Source organism: Perca flavescens, chromosome 5, assembly GCF_004354835.1.
Source record: "Perca flavescens isolate YP-PL-M2 chromosome 5, PFLA_1.0, whole genome shotgun sequence".
Taxonomy (NCBI): Eukaryota; Metazoa; Chordata; class Actinopteri; order Perciformes; family Percidae; genus Perca; species Perca flavescens.
The window spans coordinates 32,429,943-32,443,803 of record NC_041335.1 but is presented as its reverse complement, the minus strand read 5'-3'; the positions used below and the strand labels follow the sequence as shown (position 1 = coordinate 32,443,803).

At 40.1% G+C, this 13,861-nt stretch overlaps 1 protein-coding gene across 2 annotated transcripts; it reads right to left on the bottom strand.

Moving 5' to 3' along the window:
* Nucleotides 1–552: 552 nt before the first annotated feature.
* odf2b (outer dense fiber of sperm tails 2b) lies at nt 553–13,861 on the bottom strand. Of its 2 annotated transcripts, XM_028578407.1 has the most exons (19): nt 13,844–13,861; nt 12,804–12,987; nt 12,605–12,704; nt 11,662–11,757; nt 10,865–11,004; nt 10,000–10,129; nt 9,772–9,903; nt 9,604–9,678; nt 9,444–9,515; nt 9,203–9,319; nt 8,263–8,460; nt 7,623–7,732; nt 6,243–6,378; nt 5,899–6,009; nt 5,196–5,459; nt 2,950–3,050; nt 2,697–2,859; nt 923–1,048; nt 553–843 (listed from the first exon to the last, which is right to left on the bottom strand). In XM_028578407.1, exons 3-19 carry the CDS (start codon nt 12,701–12,703, stop codon nt 697–699), a joined length of 2,217 nt encoding a protein of 738 aa, XP_028434208.1. In that variant the 5' UTR covers nt 12,704; nt 12,804–12,987; nt 13,844–13,861; the 3' UTR covers nt 553–696. The 2 variants fall into 2 exon arrangements, with proteins under 2 accessions (XP_028434208.1, XP_028434207.1); XM_028578406.1 differs by having other exon boundaries at nt 12,605–12,987.

Sequence of the window (13,861 nt, the reverse complement as noted above, 5' to 3'; positions counted from 1 at the left end):
CACAAATACTCACCTTTGACGCCAAAACTTTAAATTGGATTGCAAATACAACCCATAAATCCATGTTGCGTGTTATTACCGTTTAGAAATATTTAAATTTAAACAAGATTTTGTTGCATCAAATGTACACCAAGTTAAGGAACAGCCCCGAGTGATTAGCCTAATTTATTTATTTTATTTATTTATTTCTTACCTTGTTTTAATGTTTGCGAACGAGCTAGATTATCTTGAATTACTAAAATTCTTAATGGGGTTTGGCATAATTTAGCAAAATATATTTAGGTAATCGCTAAAGGGAGTTGACTTCTGATATTTATAATTTATACACACACACACACACACACATATATATATATATATATATATATATATATATATAAAATGTTATTTAGGGAATTTAAAAATGGGGTGTTAATTATGTGTTCTGTCAGAACAAAATGTACACAGCGGTGCTCAAAAGTAATGTAAAATTAAAAATAAATGCAATCAGAATTAAAAATTGTAGAGACAGTCATTGATTCAAAAGACAATAAATACATTTCAGGCAACTCAAATGTGAGCATTTCTTTTGAAGAATTTTTATTCATTTCATAGATAATATAAAACTCTCAAGTCAAAAATAGTAGTCGATAAATGTCATTTTGGTCTACCACAATGATTTTGGGAATGGATGAATGCTGGTCAGTTTTTTTGCAGTCAGCTTGCAAGCAAAGAGTCACCAAACACGTTTCCATAAGAGGTTTTGAGAAAATTGATATAGTTCTGCAGACTACGGTTTGTAGAGTCCGACTGCTCCAGTCTGTCCTTCATGTTCTGCAGCTGACTCTGGAAACGACGCTCCATCTGAAGGAAAACCAAAACAACACATGAGAACCAACGGTTTGTATATTCAACATGAAAATCCACGGACATCATGACGTACCTCCTCCTTGCTTCGCTGTAGCTGACTCTGCTCCGCTTTGGCTCGGCTCAGCTGGCTCTGCAGGTCCAAGGCTTTAGACTGAGACGCTCTCTCTTTGGCCAAAACCCTCTGCATGCTGGTGTCCACCTGCAGAAAGGAAAACATGTTGGGTTCAAGTTTTCCTCACAATGTTTACATGGACTGCTATATTCCAGTATTAACCCAAAAATTAGACTCAGAATAGGTCATGTAAACAGCATTTTCTGATAACCTTAGTTGAACAACATCACAGTCAGAATAAGCAAATTAATGACTATATTTAAAGGTGCAGTAGGTAAGACTTATAAAACTAACTTTCTGTCATATTTTCTGAAACTGACCCTATGTTCCAGTAGAACTACATGAAGCTCCTCTGGCACCACGTACAGCCTGTGGTGCGATTTGCAAAAATCCACCGCTCCCTGTTCAGATGCACCAATCAGGGCCAAGGGGGGGTGTCTAACTGCGTGTCAATCACGCATTCATTCTCCCTTGTGGGGGGAGGGGCTTAGGAGACCGTTTTGGCCTTTAGCAGAAAGGGGGAAGGGACTGAGAAGTTGTCGATGTTCACATTTTTTGGCTAAGTCCTGGATCTTCGCAATCCTACCTACGGCACTTTTAAGTTTATAGATGTATATATTATTTATCATTCTTCTTTTAGATTCATTATTGAGGGGCACTGTATACATGTTTTTTTTGGACTTCTGGGTTGGCACTTAGGGCTGCATTTCTTGTATGAAAATTGCAAGAAAATGTTATTTAAAGAGTAAAGGAGAATTAGCCTGACAAGCCAGACCCACATCCAGATGTTGGGTCTGGGAACTCACCATTGACGGAGCTCGATCCGAGGGGCGGGATAAACGGTTGTCTTTCAAATTCCCTCTGCACGTAATAGGATAGCGCTACAACCAGGCAGAGCAACGAAGAAGGTAGCGGAGCTAGTTGATAGATTAAACTTTTGCCGTATCCGGTCGGCAAAACTCCGAACTCATCTTCCTTTTTTAAGAATGATTTCTGTGCCGTTCTTTGTTCTTTTATCAAAGAAAAGCTGAACTCCAAGTCTTCCAGAAGTCCGCTGTTCCCAGCAGCAGCAGCCATAAGCCCCGCCCACCGACTCTATACACAATGTGATTGGCCTGACCAAAATTTGGTTTTTGCAGCTTGAAAGTCAACGGAGAGTGCCTAGACCCCCCCTGGCTGCCAAATACATTTGCTGCCACTAGGGGGAGTCTAGATTTCTAGGTTAAAGGAGAATGATATATCCTGAGTTTTTCTGTTCAGCTCTTGGGGACTTGAGGAAACCCTTTTGGTTGTGCTGTTGTGTGTCAGTACTCTTAAATTCGCTGCTTATTCCAACACCAGCTTGGACAGAATTAGATAAAATTATTGCAGTCCATCAAAACACAATAGTTGAAGACCTTTTGTAGTATCACTAAAACTTTCATCAGTGCACTTCTGGTTCGCAGCCGGCCTTGTCTTTTTTCTGCAATATAAAAAGGTTTTGCTTCCACAGTACTCTCACTAAATGGTCACAATTTCAGGCTTTAAAACAGAACAGAAGCAGCATGGAGGTAAAGAAGTGGGTTGGTCAAATGGTCAGGGGGGACTCTAACAGGTGACAAGAGTCCAAACTTGTGTAAATAACCAAAATGCATTGCCACTCTGCGACTCTTATATTGAATTGAGGTTTAAGTTGTTATGTGGTGTGTTGGTGTCTGTACACTGATGGACAGCAGACTATACAGTAGTTTCAGACCTGTCTGTGTGCATCATCCAGAGTTTGTTGCAGCTGTCTGGACAGGACGCTGCACTCGCGGGTCTTCTCCTCCAGCTGCTGCTGAATGCTGCGGATACTGGCGTCCTTTAAGGGGAGAGCCTGAGACATCTCCTTGTTTTCGACCTTCACGTCCTCCAGCCTCCTGCAACAAGCAACACAGAAAGTCTGCAATCATGGTAGCTTCAAAATGTATTCATTTATTTTTCAAAGCTAGTTCTTTGAGTGTCTGTACCTCTCGAAGTTGTGAATCTTCTCTTTGAGAACGTTGTTCTCCTCCTGCAGCAGCAGGTTCCTTTGCTGGAACGTCTCCAGCTGAGTGCCTTGCTGTTCCACCTGTGAAGAAACACAATTAAATATCATGAGAGAAAACCACCTCCATGGGGGGTCCTGGTGGCCTTTAGGGGTCTCCATCTCTGGCCATATAATAGAAATGTTTGAGTCCAACCGGGAACCAGGGGTGGGAATCTTCACTAGTGTCACGATTTGATTACGATTATCCTGTCAACTATTTGAATCGATTCGATATCACGATGCATCACGATGAGTCACCTCCTCAATATTAATATATATTACTACACGTGGTTTTCATCAACAAATTCAAGCAGCCAGATATATATATATGAACTCCCCCTTTTTATTGCATCTGCTCTTAAAAAAAAGACACTTCCTGAATGTAGCGGAGTCTGAACACAACAGACAAAAAACCAGCGGCCGGAAAATCAACAAGTAACATCAAGTAACATCATTAGGCAATAATCGATTATGGTTTGTCGCTGCATCGATGCAGAATCATCCAGGTCTGCATTGCGATGCATCGATTAATTTCAACACGCCTGCCAGGAACCTTTCCATTTTCTGTCACCTCTATACAGTCTGCTTTGAAATAAAGACAAAATACCCCAAAACATAGAAAAAACAAGAAATCCTCTTCCATTGATTCTGCATTATTATATATAATCAAGGGACAAACAACTGACTAAGCACTTATTTTTTCCTATTATTACACACAATCTTTCTATTTACTCATGTATGTGTAATAATAAAAGAAAAGGCTTTCATTTGTTTGTTTTTTAATGTGAATATATATATATATATATACATATACATATACACACACAGTATATATATATATATTCACATAAAAAAAGAAAAAAATGAAAGCCTCTGTCCAAACATGCTTAGTGAGTCATGGGATTTTTTACTCTGCTAAAGACATGCTTTATATTGAAATGTCAGTAGTTAAACCTTATTAAGAAACTCTATAACTGTGGGCTCTAGACCTCATCTCTCCAGATCCTGTGACTTTAGTTTAAAGTGCTCATATTATGCTTTTTGGCTTTTTTTCCCTTTCCTTTATTTTGTTATATATCTTTTTGTGAACGTTATAGGTTTACAAAGTGAAGGAGCACCAAGTCCACCCCAAAGGGACTTACCATCTCCAACAGAAAACACTGTTCACAAACTGCTCCAAACAGCTCTACTGTAGTCCAGCCTTTACTTCAGAGACAAACGTGGTCACTTTGTAACACACGTTAGAATGCTCGCCTAGCTGCTAGCATGGCACGCCCTCATACTCTGCTTCTGACTGGCTAGCAGTGCTTACTGCGTATGTGCGACTCCCAACAAAGATGGTAAAGTGTGATGCCTCACTCTATAGCTAAAACAGAGAGCTCAACACACAGGGTGAAAAGAGGAGCTGCAGCAATGTGCAGTACAACAAATATATGGTGTTTTCTGAAAATTAAACCACATAAACCTATTCTGGTACAACCTCTAAATACAATTATGAACCTGAAAATGAGCATAATATGAGCACTATATAACAAACAAATGACTGAAATACAACAAAGTAAACCTTCATGATTGCACCTATTTTGTCCCTGCAACTATTAAAGCTGTAACATATCGCACCGGCTGTTTTACATGTCCTTCACACCAAAAAAAGCGATCCGGAGAGTGTTCTCCCCCCCCTCCCAACAAAGCAGTAGACTGTATATTTTACAATTACGGTTTTTCGTCAGATGGTTACAGATTTTGACGTTTTCCGACCACACTTGAATGCAGCTTTATTTCACATGAAAAGAGTAAGAAAAAAGACGAGCGAGACACAGCGAGTGCTTTGTTGTTGCAAAAAAAGCAATCAGCTGTAACACAAACTCCCGGGAAGTTCAGTGCTTGCGTTTTGATTTTTTTACCCTCATAGTGTTTTAAAACTTTCTTGTGGCAGCGATAGAGGCAGTGATGTTTCCGGTTTCCTCTACGGGATTCTCGTCTGATCGCCCGTTAGATGATTGGCCACCGCAGCGTGAAGTGGGGTTGCGTTTCTCCAAAAGTTGAGTCGGTCTCAACTTCTCGCCACAGGCCCGCTGTGTTTTTTTGAGTGCCCCCCAATGCACTACCCCCATTCAAAACGAACGGAAAGACCTACGTTTTTTGCCGAACGGCCGACGCAGGCGGTCTGAACGCGGCGTTAAGTACCTTGTGTCTGACTTCAGAGAGGGCGGCGTTGTGCTCCATGTTCCTCCTCTCGTGGGCGTCGGCCTCCTGCTGGGCATCTCTGAGCTGCTGCTCCGTCCTCCTCAGTCTGTCGGGCAGCGTCTCCAGCTCTCTGAGCCGGCCCAGCAGCTCCCTCCTCACCTGCTCCGTCTCCCTCTCCAGGCTCGCCTTCACCTCCCGCGCCTCCTTCTGTGTCATCTCCAGTTTCAGGCAACACTCCTCCGACTCCAGACGAACCTGCTGGACCTGCACAGAGGAGTAGGATGTCACGACTTCACAGTAAACTTCAACACTTTCTGGTATCTGAAGAGTTTCCATGAGATTAGATCGTATGTGTTCTTTATGTGATTGAGGTTAAAGGAACACGCCGACTTATTGGGACTTTAGCTTATTCACCGTATCCCCCAGAGTTAGACAAATTCATACATACCCTTCTCATCTCCGTGCGTGTCGTAACTCTGTCTGAGTCGGCGTGTTCCTTTAACATTTGTTGCAACAGAAATTGTGTCACAAGTATAATCAATTTCCAAACATCATACATCCACTTTGCAAGCACACAGTGGTGGAAGAAGTATTCAGATCCTTCACTTAAGTAAAGATGTGAAAATACTCCACTTCAAGTAAAAGTCCTTCATTCAAAACCTTACTTAAGTAAAAGTATGTAAGCATTATCAGCTAAATGTACCTTCTTCTTGTATTTATCTATCAGGTTTTCGTGCTTTTTTAATGACGATTTCAGCCGACGGGCTTCAGACTGCAGACTGCTGAGCTTCTCCTCAGATGATGTCAACTGACCCTAAATATGACACAGAAATTGTGGAACAGTAGAAGAAGTTGTGAAAGGGGAGATATTTAAACATTAGTTTATGGCACACTTTTGACAAGGAGATTCCTCGAAGTAGCTTCAAAATAAATAATAAAAAACACATTTTTACAATAGTTTAAGTGATGATGATTCAGGATTAATTTATTTATCATAATTTATAGATTTGAAGTACTCAAATGTGCTGTAGATCTTTCTGAAGGTACCGTGAGTCTTTGGTTGTCCAGCTTGATGGAGGCGTTCTCAGCGCTGAGACGACGAAGCTGATCCCTGAGCTCCTCCCTCTCCGTCAGACTCCTCTCCTCCGCTGCATGTCGCTGAGAGTTCAGCTCCGTCAGCTCACTGGGATGGAAGCACATACAGTACGTGAAGCTTGTGTCAGGTTCGCAGTCCTCATAGCTATATATTTTCCTTCTTCGTGTCTCTTTTTCTAGACCGTTTAACGGAAAACTTTTCAAATGTGATGACATTGAAAATTTCTTTGAAAATCACAGTACATTTCCCACTACTGCACAGGGCTTGACGTTAAGCTTTTTCTGCCACTTGCCTTTTGACAGAGTTGACTTGTCCGAAATGGAAATGTGTGTGAGTGAGTATATCCTTGTAACAGAGAAATTTCCCAATTTTGGATTAATAAAATCTATCAATCTATCAATCTATCTATCCATCCATCCATCCATCCATCCATAATGACAGCATATTATGTGGCAAATGAGGGGCTGTCTTTTTTAACCACTTCATGACTAATACAATTAAATGACACAAGTATGAACTTGTGAGGTTGCTGTACATTTTTCAACTAGCCACTGTCAGCTCAACAAGCAGCTATAGCTGATATAAACTCAGAAAATGTCAAAAAAGGAAATATTCTTCAGAATCAGACTTACCCATCGTACACCCATTTTCCTTATTAAACAGAAAAATACAATCGTATACCTTCTGAATTCAAGCTTCTCTCTTTCACCAAACTTAAAGCTATAGTGCGTAGTTTCTGTCGCCCCCATGAGGAATTCTAAGTAATGACAACAAAACTGTCAGCGCATCCACATGATACAAGCCTTCAGTGATCGCGCACCACCCCCACCCCTCCTCTACCCAGTTTCTAGTAGCCAAGGAGGACAGGAGGATTAAAAAAACATGATGGACTCTTCAGAAGAGGTAATTATCGTAACTCGAGTTTCTCCGTGAGAAAGTCACCGGACGACACAATCTTCTGACCATAGTCATACTGAGAAATACAGAGAGAGTTGTGTGGAGCTGATAGTCTTAATTAGCTTTGTAGCAACTCGTTTGGTAATGGTTTGAATGTAATGGACGTTCATTAATATCAAAAAGTTACACATTAAAGCTTTAAGTAAAAGATTTTATAAATTATTGCATGCATTTTCTCCTAACTCGATAATAAACTGGTGCAGAGGCAGCATTATGTTTGATTTTTCTTACATCATAATTTTGTATAAAAAACTAAATCTAAATTATATCATGAAAAAGCCTCCAAAAATCAATTCGATGTGTTTTGGGCCTAACTGCTGTGCACCTCATGATGTTTTACAGAAACTAAGTGTGTGTGTCTCACATGTACTCACAGTTTGAGAGCAGAAATGTCCTGTTCCAGCTGAGCTTTAGCGGCTGCCTCTTTAGAGTGGCGGAAGCACCAGTCACTGGATGTGGACAGAGCTTGAGCCATCTGAGATTCCTTGAACAAAATAACACGTTGTCTAATCATTATTTAGCTTTTTCAAGTTATTTCACACCCGGAACACACTTAGAATATGCTTTTACAGTGTAATGTTGCTGAGACTCCTGACAAAAGCAGGTATGATTTGCAAGAAAAGATTCACAGTAAAGTCAAACTCAACAAGTGAGAAAAAGCATTTAAAGTGAAGATAGGCTACGGCAGCCTGTCCTCGCCTTAGAATTTGGTGTTTGTGTGTTTCATTGGAATATTGCTACTGAACCAAGAGGCTGGCTGAACTTGCTTTGAACTCGATTTGCATAAAAGCTTTTGATTAGACGAGACACCGCCACCAGTGAGAAAACTCATTTATATGCAGGATACAGGACAGAACAGAAACCACTGTGGATCATCCTAAGGAACTGGGACTTTGTAGAAAGACATGTTGCTTTGTGCACCTCCAACTTATAGGACTCATCTCTGCCCACCACTCTGATGTTCTTTCCTTTCAGACATTGTGGTGTGGATCTGCGATACCTCGAAATACTGACCTTCTCCTGCAGTTTTGCCGCGAGCTGCCTGGCGGACTCTTCGGCTTGCTCGGCCTGCTGGGTAAGCAGGGCCAGGGCCTCCTGGTCTTGCCGCCCCTGCTCCTCCTCCTCCTCCTCCCTCCGCTGCCTCAGAGTCTGCAGCTCCTTCTGTAGAGCCTGCAGCTCCTGCTGCTGCTGCTCGTGGCTCTGCTGCATCTTCTGCTCCACACACACACACACACACACACACACACACACACACACACACACACACACACACACACACACACACACACACACACACACACACACACACACACAGAGAAGGAAACGGAAGAAGTCACACATCCAGTGTCAATGATGGAATGTAACTAAATTGTTACATTGTAACTATAAGTACTGTACTTTAGCACAGATTTTAGGTACATGTACCTGAGTATTTTCTTTAATGCCATTTTTAGTTCTGTTATGCGTCATTTCAGAGGGAAATATTGTAATATATTGGATTAATTACTTGACTGCTTAAGTTACTTTACAAATTAAGATTTTTGCACAAAAAAACATACAAAGCTTCTAAAATATGATTCTAGGTCCTTAGAGTCACGTCTTCTGCAAATCTGTGCTAAAAAACCCTTCAAGACTAAGGGAATGAGTGTTTTCTAATTAGAGCAGAGAAATATGACCAAAGTCTAAAATCATCATCAAATAGAAAATATTATTACGGTATCATTAAGCTGGATACTGATTTATTGACACTGATTGGTCATGTAGATAGCAAAAGAACAATTTTTTATTATTTTTATATTTTTGAACATAAAAACACAATTGAACAAAATCAGAAACCCTCTCCCACCCCAAGAACAACGTTTTTATCCCTGAGAATTGTCGGTGTGTGTGTTTGACAGATGAAAACAACCGTTCCACATGTGACAGTTCAAGTGTGTGTTTTATCTTCACAGACCTGAATCTGAGCAGCCAGATGGACCTTTTCAGCTTCTGCTCTGTTCAACTCCGATTCCAGATGGCCGTGGGTCGACTGCAGGACTCTTGAAAGCTCCTCCGTCGTCTTCGCGTTGTCCTGCCATGACAGAAAGAAAGACAGAAAAAAGGTGTGTAAAAGATACCAACGTTTTCTACCGAGCTACGACAGAATACTGTACTTTTTTCGTGAACCAGCACAAATCTAATGGTAAGTTTCAAACCTTTTCGAAGTCCAAATGCTCAGCAAGCTTAGACGCCTCTTTCTCCTTGTTGGTGAGTTTGGCCATTAGTCGCTGTAAGAGAAGAAGAAACATCTCCTCAGGTGTCTGGTGGCGGATGATAACGTACAGCACTGCATGTGACCGGGTGATCATTACTCACAATGTTCTCTGCTTCATTGTCAGTCAATCTCTTCTTTAAGGCATCTTTCTTTTCTGACCACATCAGTGATTCTCTCTGTAGATACAACAACACACAGCATGCAAATCATAGTCAGAAGAGAATTATTGACATTTGACTCTCCTTGAATTTTTCTTCTACTTCCTGTACCTCATATTCACTCCGCTCTCTGAGGAGCTCTCGAAGGCTGTGATTCGTGTTGTCAAACATCTCGATCTTCTCTAGCAACAGCTCCTGCTGCCGTCGCAGTGAAGCTGTGTGTAATTTTGATAGCCGCTTGTCCTAAAAAGTAAACAAATAGAAACATGATCATGTTCAGCAAAAGAGTGTCCTCCATTCATTCATTCTTCCTTCCTTCATCTAGCCTTCTAGATTTACCTTAGCGAGGCTGTCGACAGTTTCCTTCAGAGCTGTCAGCTGATTAGTTACTGCTACGCCGTCGATTTCTGCTTCTACAAGCACCCTCAGGAGCACGTCTGTCTCCCTGTGTTGACCACTAGAATCCGACCTGTTAACAGGAGGGTGGAAAAATTGAACTGAAATAAGATAAGATAAGCCTTTATTGATCCCCAGAAAGGAAATTCAGTTGTGTGCAGATAAATAGGGAAGTAAAAAAATATAAATTACTAGGAGGTATGTAAAACTAGAATAACAATAGAAGTAAAAAATAGAAACTATAGAAGATTGATTGCAGACGAAGTTGTGAGGTAAAGTAATGTAAACAGCGTACCCAGAATAATATATAATGTGATCATAGGCCTGCATTTTATTTTGTGAGGTTAAGGTGCAGCAGAAAGGCATCTCATCCATAAAAAAAAAGTCGCCATTTCATCAGCATTTATGACGATGAGTGTAAACCCACTATAACTTGTTAGATTTACCAAATTTGACTGTAGTTTTTTTCTGGTCTTTTTTTTCCAACTCAGTCAATACAAAAGTCTGCGTTTATGCCTCATCTCCCAGCAGACCTCTCCTTGTATGATGTAAAATGTCAGAGAAAAATGGCGACCTGGGAGAAAAGGGGGACTGACAACAACAAAGCTGTCTGCTGCTAAAAGTATCTGGAAGGAACGTCTCATTGTCTACATTTGGACAGTTATATTATCCACCAAAAGAAGATACATCATCGCAAAATGTCCCCAGAAATGAAAAGTACCCAACTTTTATTTGTTTTGAACACAATCAAAGGGGGTTTGAATCATACAAAGCTTTGTTATTTTCCAGCTGCTGAAGAGGCTCTTACTTCTTTAAATGACGAATGCTCTCTTGCTCTCTGAGGAGGAAACTGAGGTTTTTGGATACAGCAGCGAGCTCTTCTTCCTGCTCCTCTTCATCATGCTGTTGTCTGAATCCCCTTTCTGATCGGTGGTCCAGTCTGCTTCTCTGAACATAAGACACAAACAAACACACACATTTACTACAGGACTGTACAATAAACAATAAATACCTGTATATGTATATGTGTATATATATATATATATATATATATATATATATATATATATATATATATATATATATGCTGAAAATAACCTCTTTAATATTTTCTTTAACGAAAAGATATTCAAGCTCCAAAGTGTTTAAAGTATTCGGTGCTGCCTTATTTCCTGCTGCATGTCAGTGAATATTTTCCATTGTATCCAATCTGAGCAAATTCAGAGTTTCATGTTTGAAACATGTTTATATGCTTATTACTTGCAAAATCATACAACTAAAGCACTGCAACAGCATTCACTGCCTGAGGTATCCATCATCAGTCGGCCAATCGTACTCCTTGGCTTCTCACAGGGGTCAAATTTCTACTCTGCATGTTGCCGTTTCAAATGAATAATCGCACAAAGTTAAAAGCAGTTATGACAGCTTTGAATGAACAGCAGCTAACTTCAGTCCTTAGTAAACAAGCCATGAACCTGTCTGACTTGTTGGGGTGAATATCCCTTTCTCTCTCCAGTTGTATTTGTTTATTATATTGGCTCTGGTTGAAAGCATTGCAGTGAGAAATAAACACTATAAAAAGACATGAAACTTGTCTGAGCCCACATCTCTTCTGCAGGACAGCCTTCCTGGAGGAATCCACGGCGTCCGGACCTTTGGCCTCCCTCCATTTCCCCTCACCTGGGCATCTTTTGCCCAATTCTGCGGAAAGAAACGAGATCCCATTCCACAAATAAAACACATACGATTTTATAACAAAGTAATAATATTTAAAAAATAATAATTGTGTCTATTTCATTGTAAACTCTTTAAAAGGTATGTTAAAGGGGAAACACTACAATGTACTGTAAAGAAACCAACACATCAGGCAGGTGATGAATTTCAAGTGGTGGAACTTGTACTTTACTGGAGTATTTCAATTTTCTGCTACTTTATACATCTACTCCATACATCTCAAAGGGAAATACTAGTACTTTTTACTCCACTACATTTATTTGACAACTTTAGTTACTTCAGATTAATAATACAAAATGTAATAAACAAATGAATCATGATGTAATATATTAAGGTAAAACTTTATTGATTTCTGGGAGGAATTCACAATCTACCCAGCAGTATAAAAAGTAATATCATTTTTACCCGCTGCAACATTAAAGTGATTATACATGAATCCATCAATAGTATATAGGACTACACTAGTCTGAAATGGGCTATTCTGCACATTAGTACTTTTTTACTTTTGGTACTTTAAGTAGGCCTATCTTCTGATGCCAATACTCCTATTGAAGTACAAATGTGAAGGCAGGGCTTGTACTTGTAACAGAGACTGTGGTATGGCTTACTTTTACTTGAGTACACAAACTGAGTACTTCCTCCACCACTGTGAATTTCACATGTAGCTTAGCTATAAAATACAAACTAATGCACAAGCTATGCATTTGGGATATTTAAACTTAGATCCTAATGCATACAGCAGCGTTCAAGGAGTGATCTAGATAGCTATGTAAACGTAAACTGTATTTCCAGGTTCATAAACCAGTATAATAACCTGTGGGGTCTGGCTGGGACTCCTCCTCATATGAACATGTACAGGTGTGGTCTCCGGTACATGGACGTGAACCGGCGGCGGTGAATCCCTGGTTTTCATTCTTTCGAGACGTTACACACAACATTCAGACTGCGTTTGAGATCAACTAAGACCCAAACAAACTCATATTTAAAAAAGCTAAAAGGTAGTTAATTATTACCGTGCTAAGTTAGCTTCATGTTTTCCAGATAGCTAAATCTCGACGTTTGTCTCAGGTTTTTATTTTTTTGTGGAGAGGACGGTTGCTTGGATCGACAAACGACCGCTCTGATTGGCTTGTTTGCAATATCTCGCTCTGTGATTGGTGGAAGCATGTTTACGATAAGCGTTGTCCGTGGTAACCACTGAAAGTAACGGATGATGTTTAAACTGTTAAAATACATCTCCCTATAAACTACTATCTAATATTTTATTCAACGATCTGTTTTTGTCTTACTCTCAATCTTTCTTATAAAACATTTAAAAATATTCCAAAGAGCTTGAAATACAATCCAAAATGGTGGTGGGCTAAAACAAAAATCCATAGACAAATCCCAGGATGGCGAAAGCGACATGAGCCGCCCTACTGTCCCTCTAAATTGCTAGAACTCGCTGCCTGTAAGCCAATCAGAAGTAGAGTAAGGTAAAGTAGGGCGGGACATGCCTTCGCCATCCTGAGAAAAAAATAGTATCGTACACTACAATTTAAATGCAGCTAATATTCCAATAAAGTAACTTTATATTAAATTGAAAAATAGTGTAACCGTTATGTGGCTGTAAATAGAAATGTTCGCAGTAGAGCAATGAAACAGTTAACGTAAGAAATGGTTGAGATGAATGCATTTCCGGTTTCTTTCTTTGGCACTTCCGTCCGTTTGTGAAAAACAAGTTAACGTTAACTTTATTAGTTATTCGCTTATTAAGTGCACTAATCACAATATGGAAGAATATGTACACTACAAGTTAGGGCTTCAGAGTTGACCTTTTTTAATGACGTACTGTCGATTAGTATTTGATAAAACGACACCCATCGATGTTAGCTCACCGCAGCTAAAAACAGCTAGCTAGGAGTTTAAGCTAAGCTAGTTTGTGATTAGCCTTCCATGTGCTTGGGAAGCAGCAATGGTGTACAAGCGGGGCTTGAGGCTGTTGATAAAGCAGCTGGATGTGTTAATAATGCCGTATATTTCCTTTGTACTGTTGTTTTATCCGACTGCGTACCAGCCCGGTGAGGCGTGT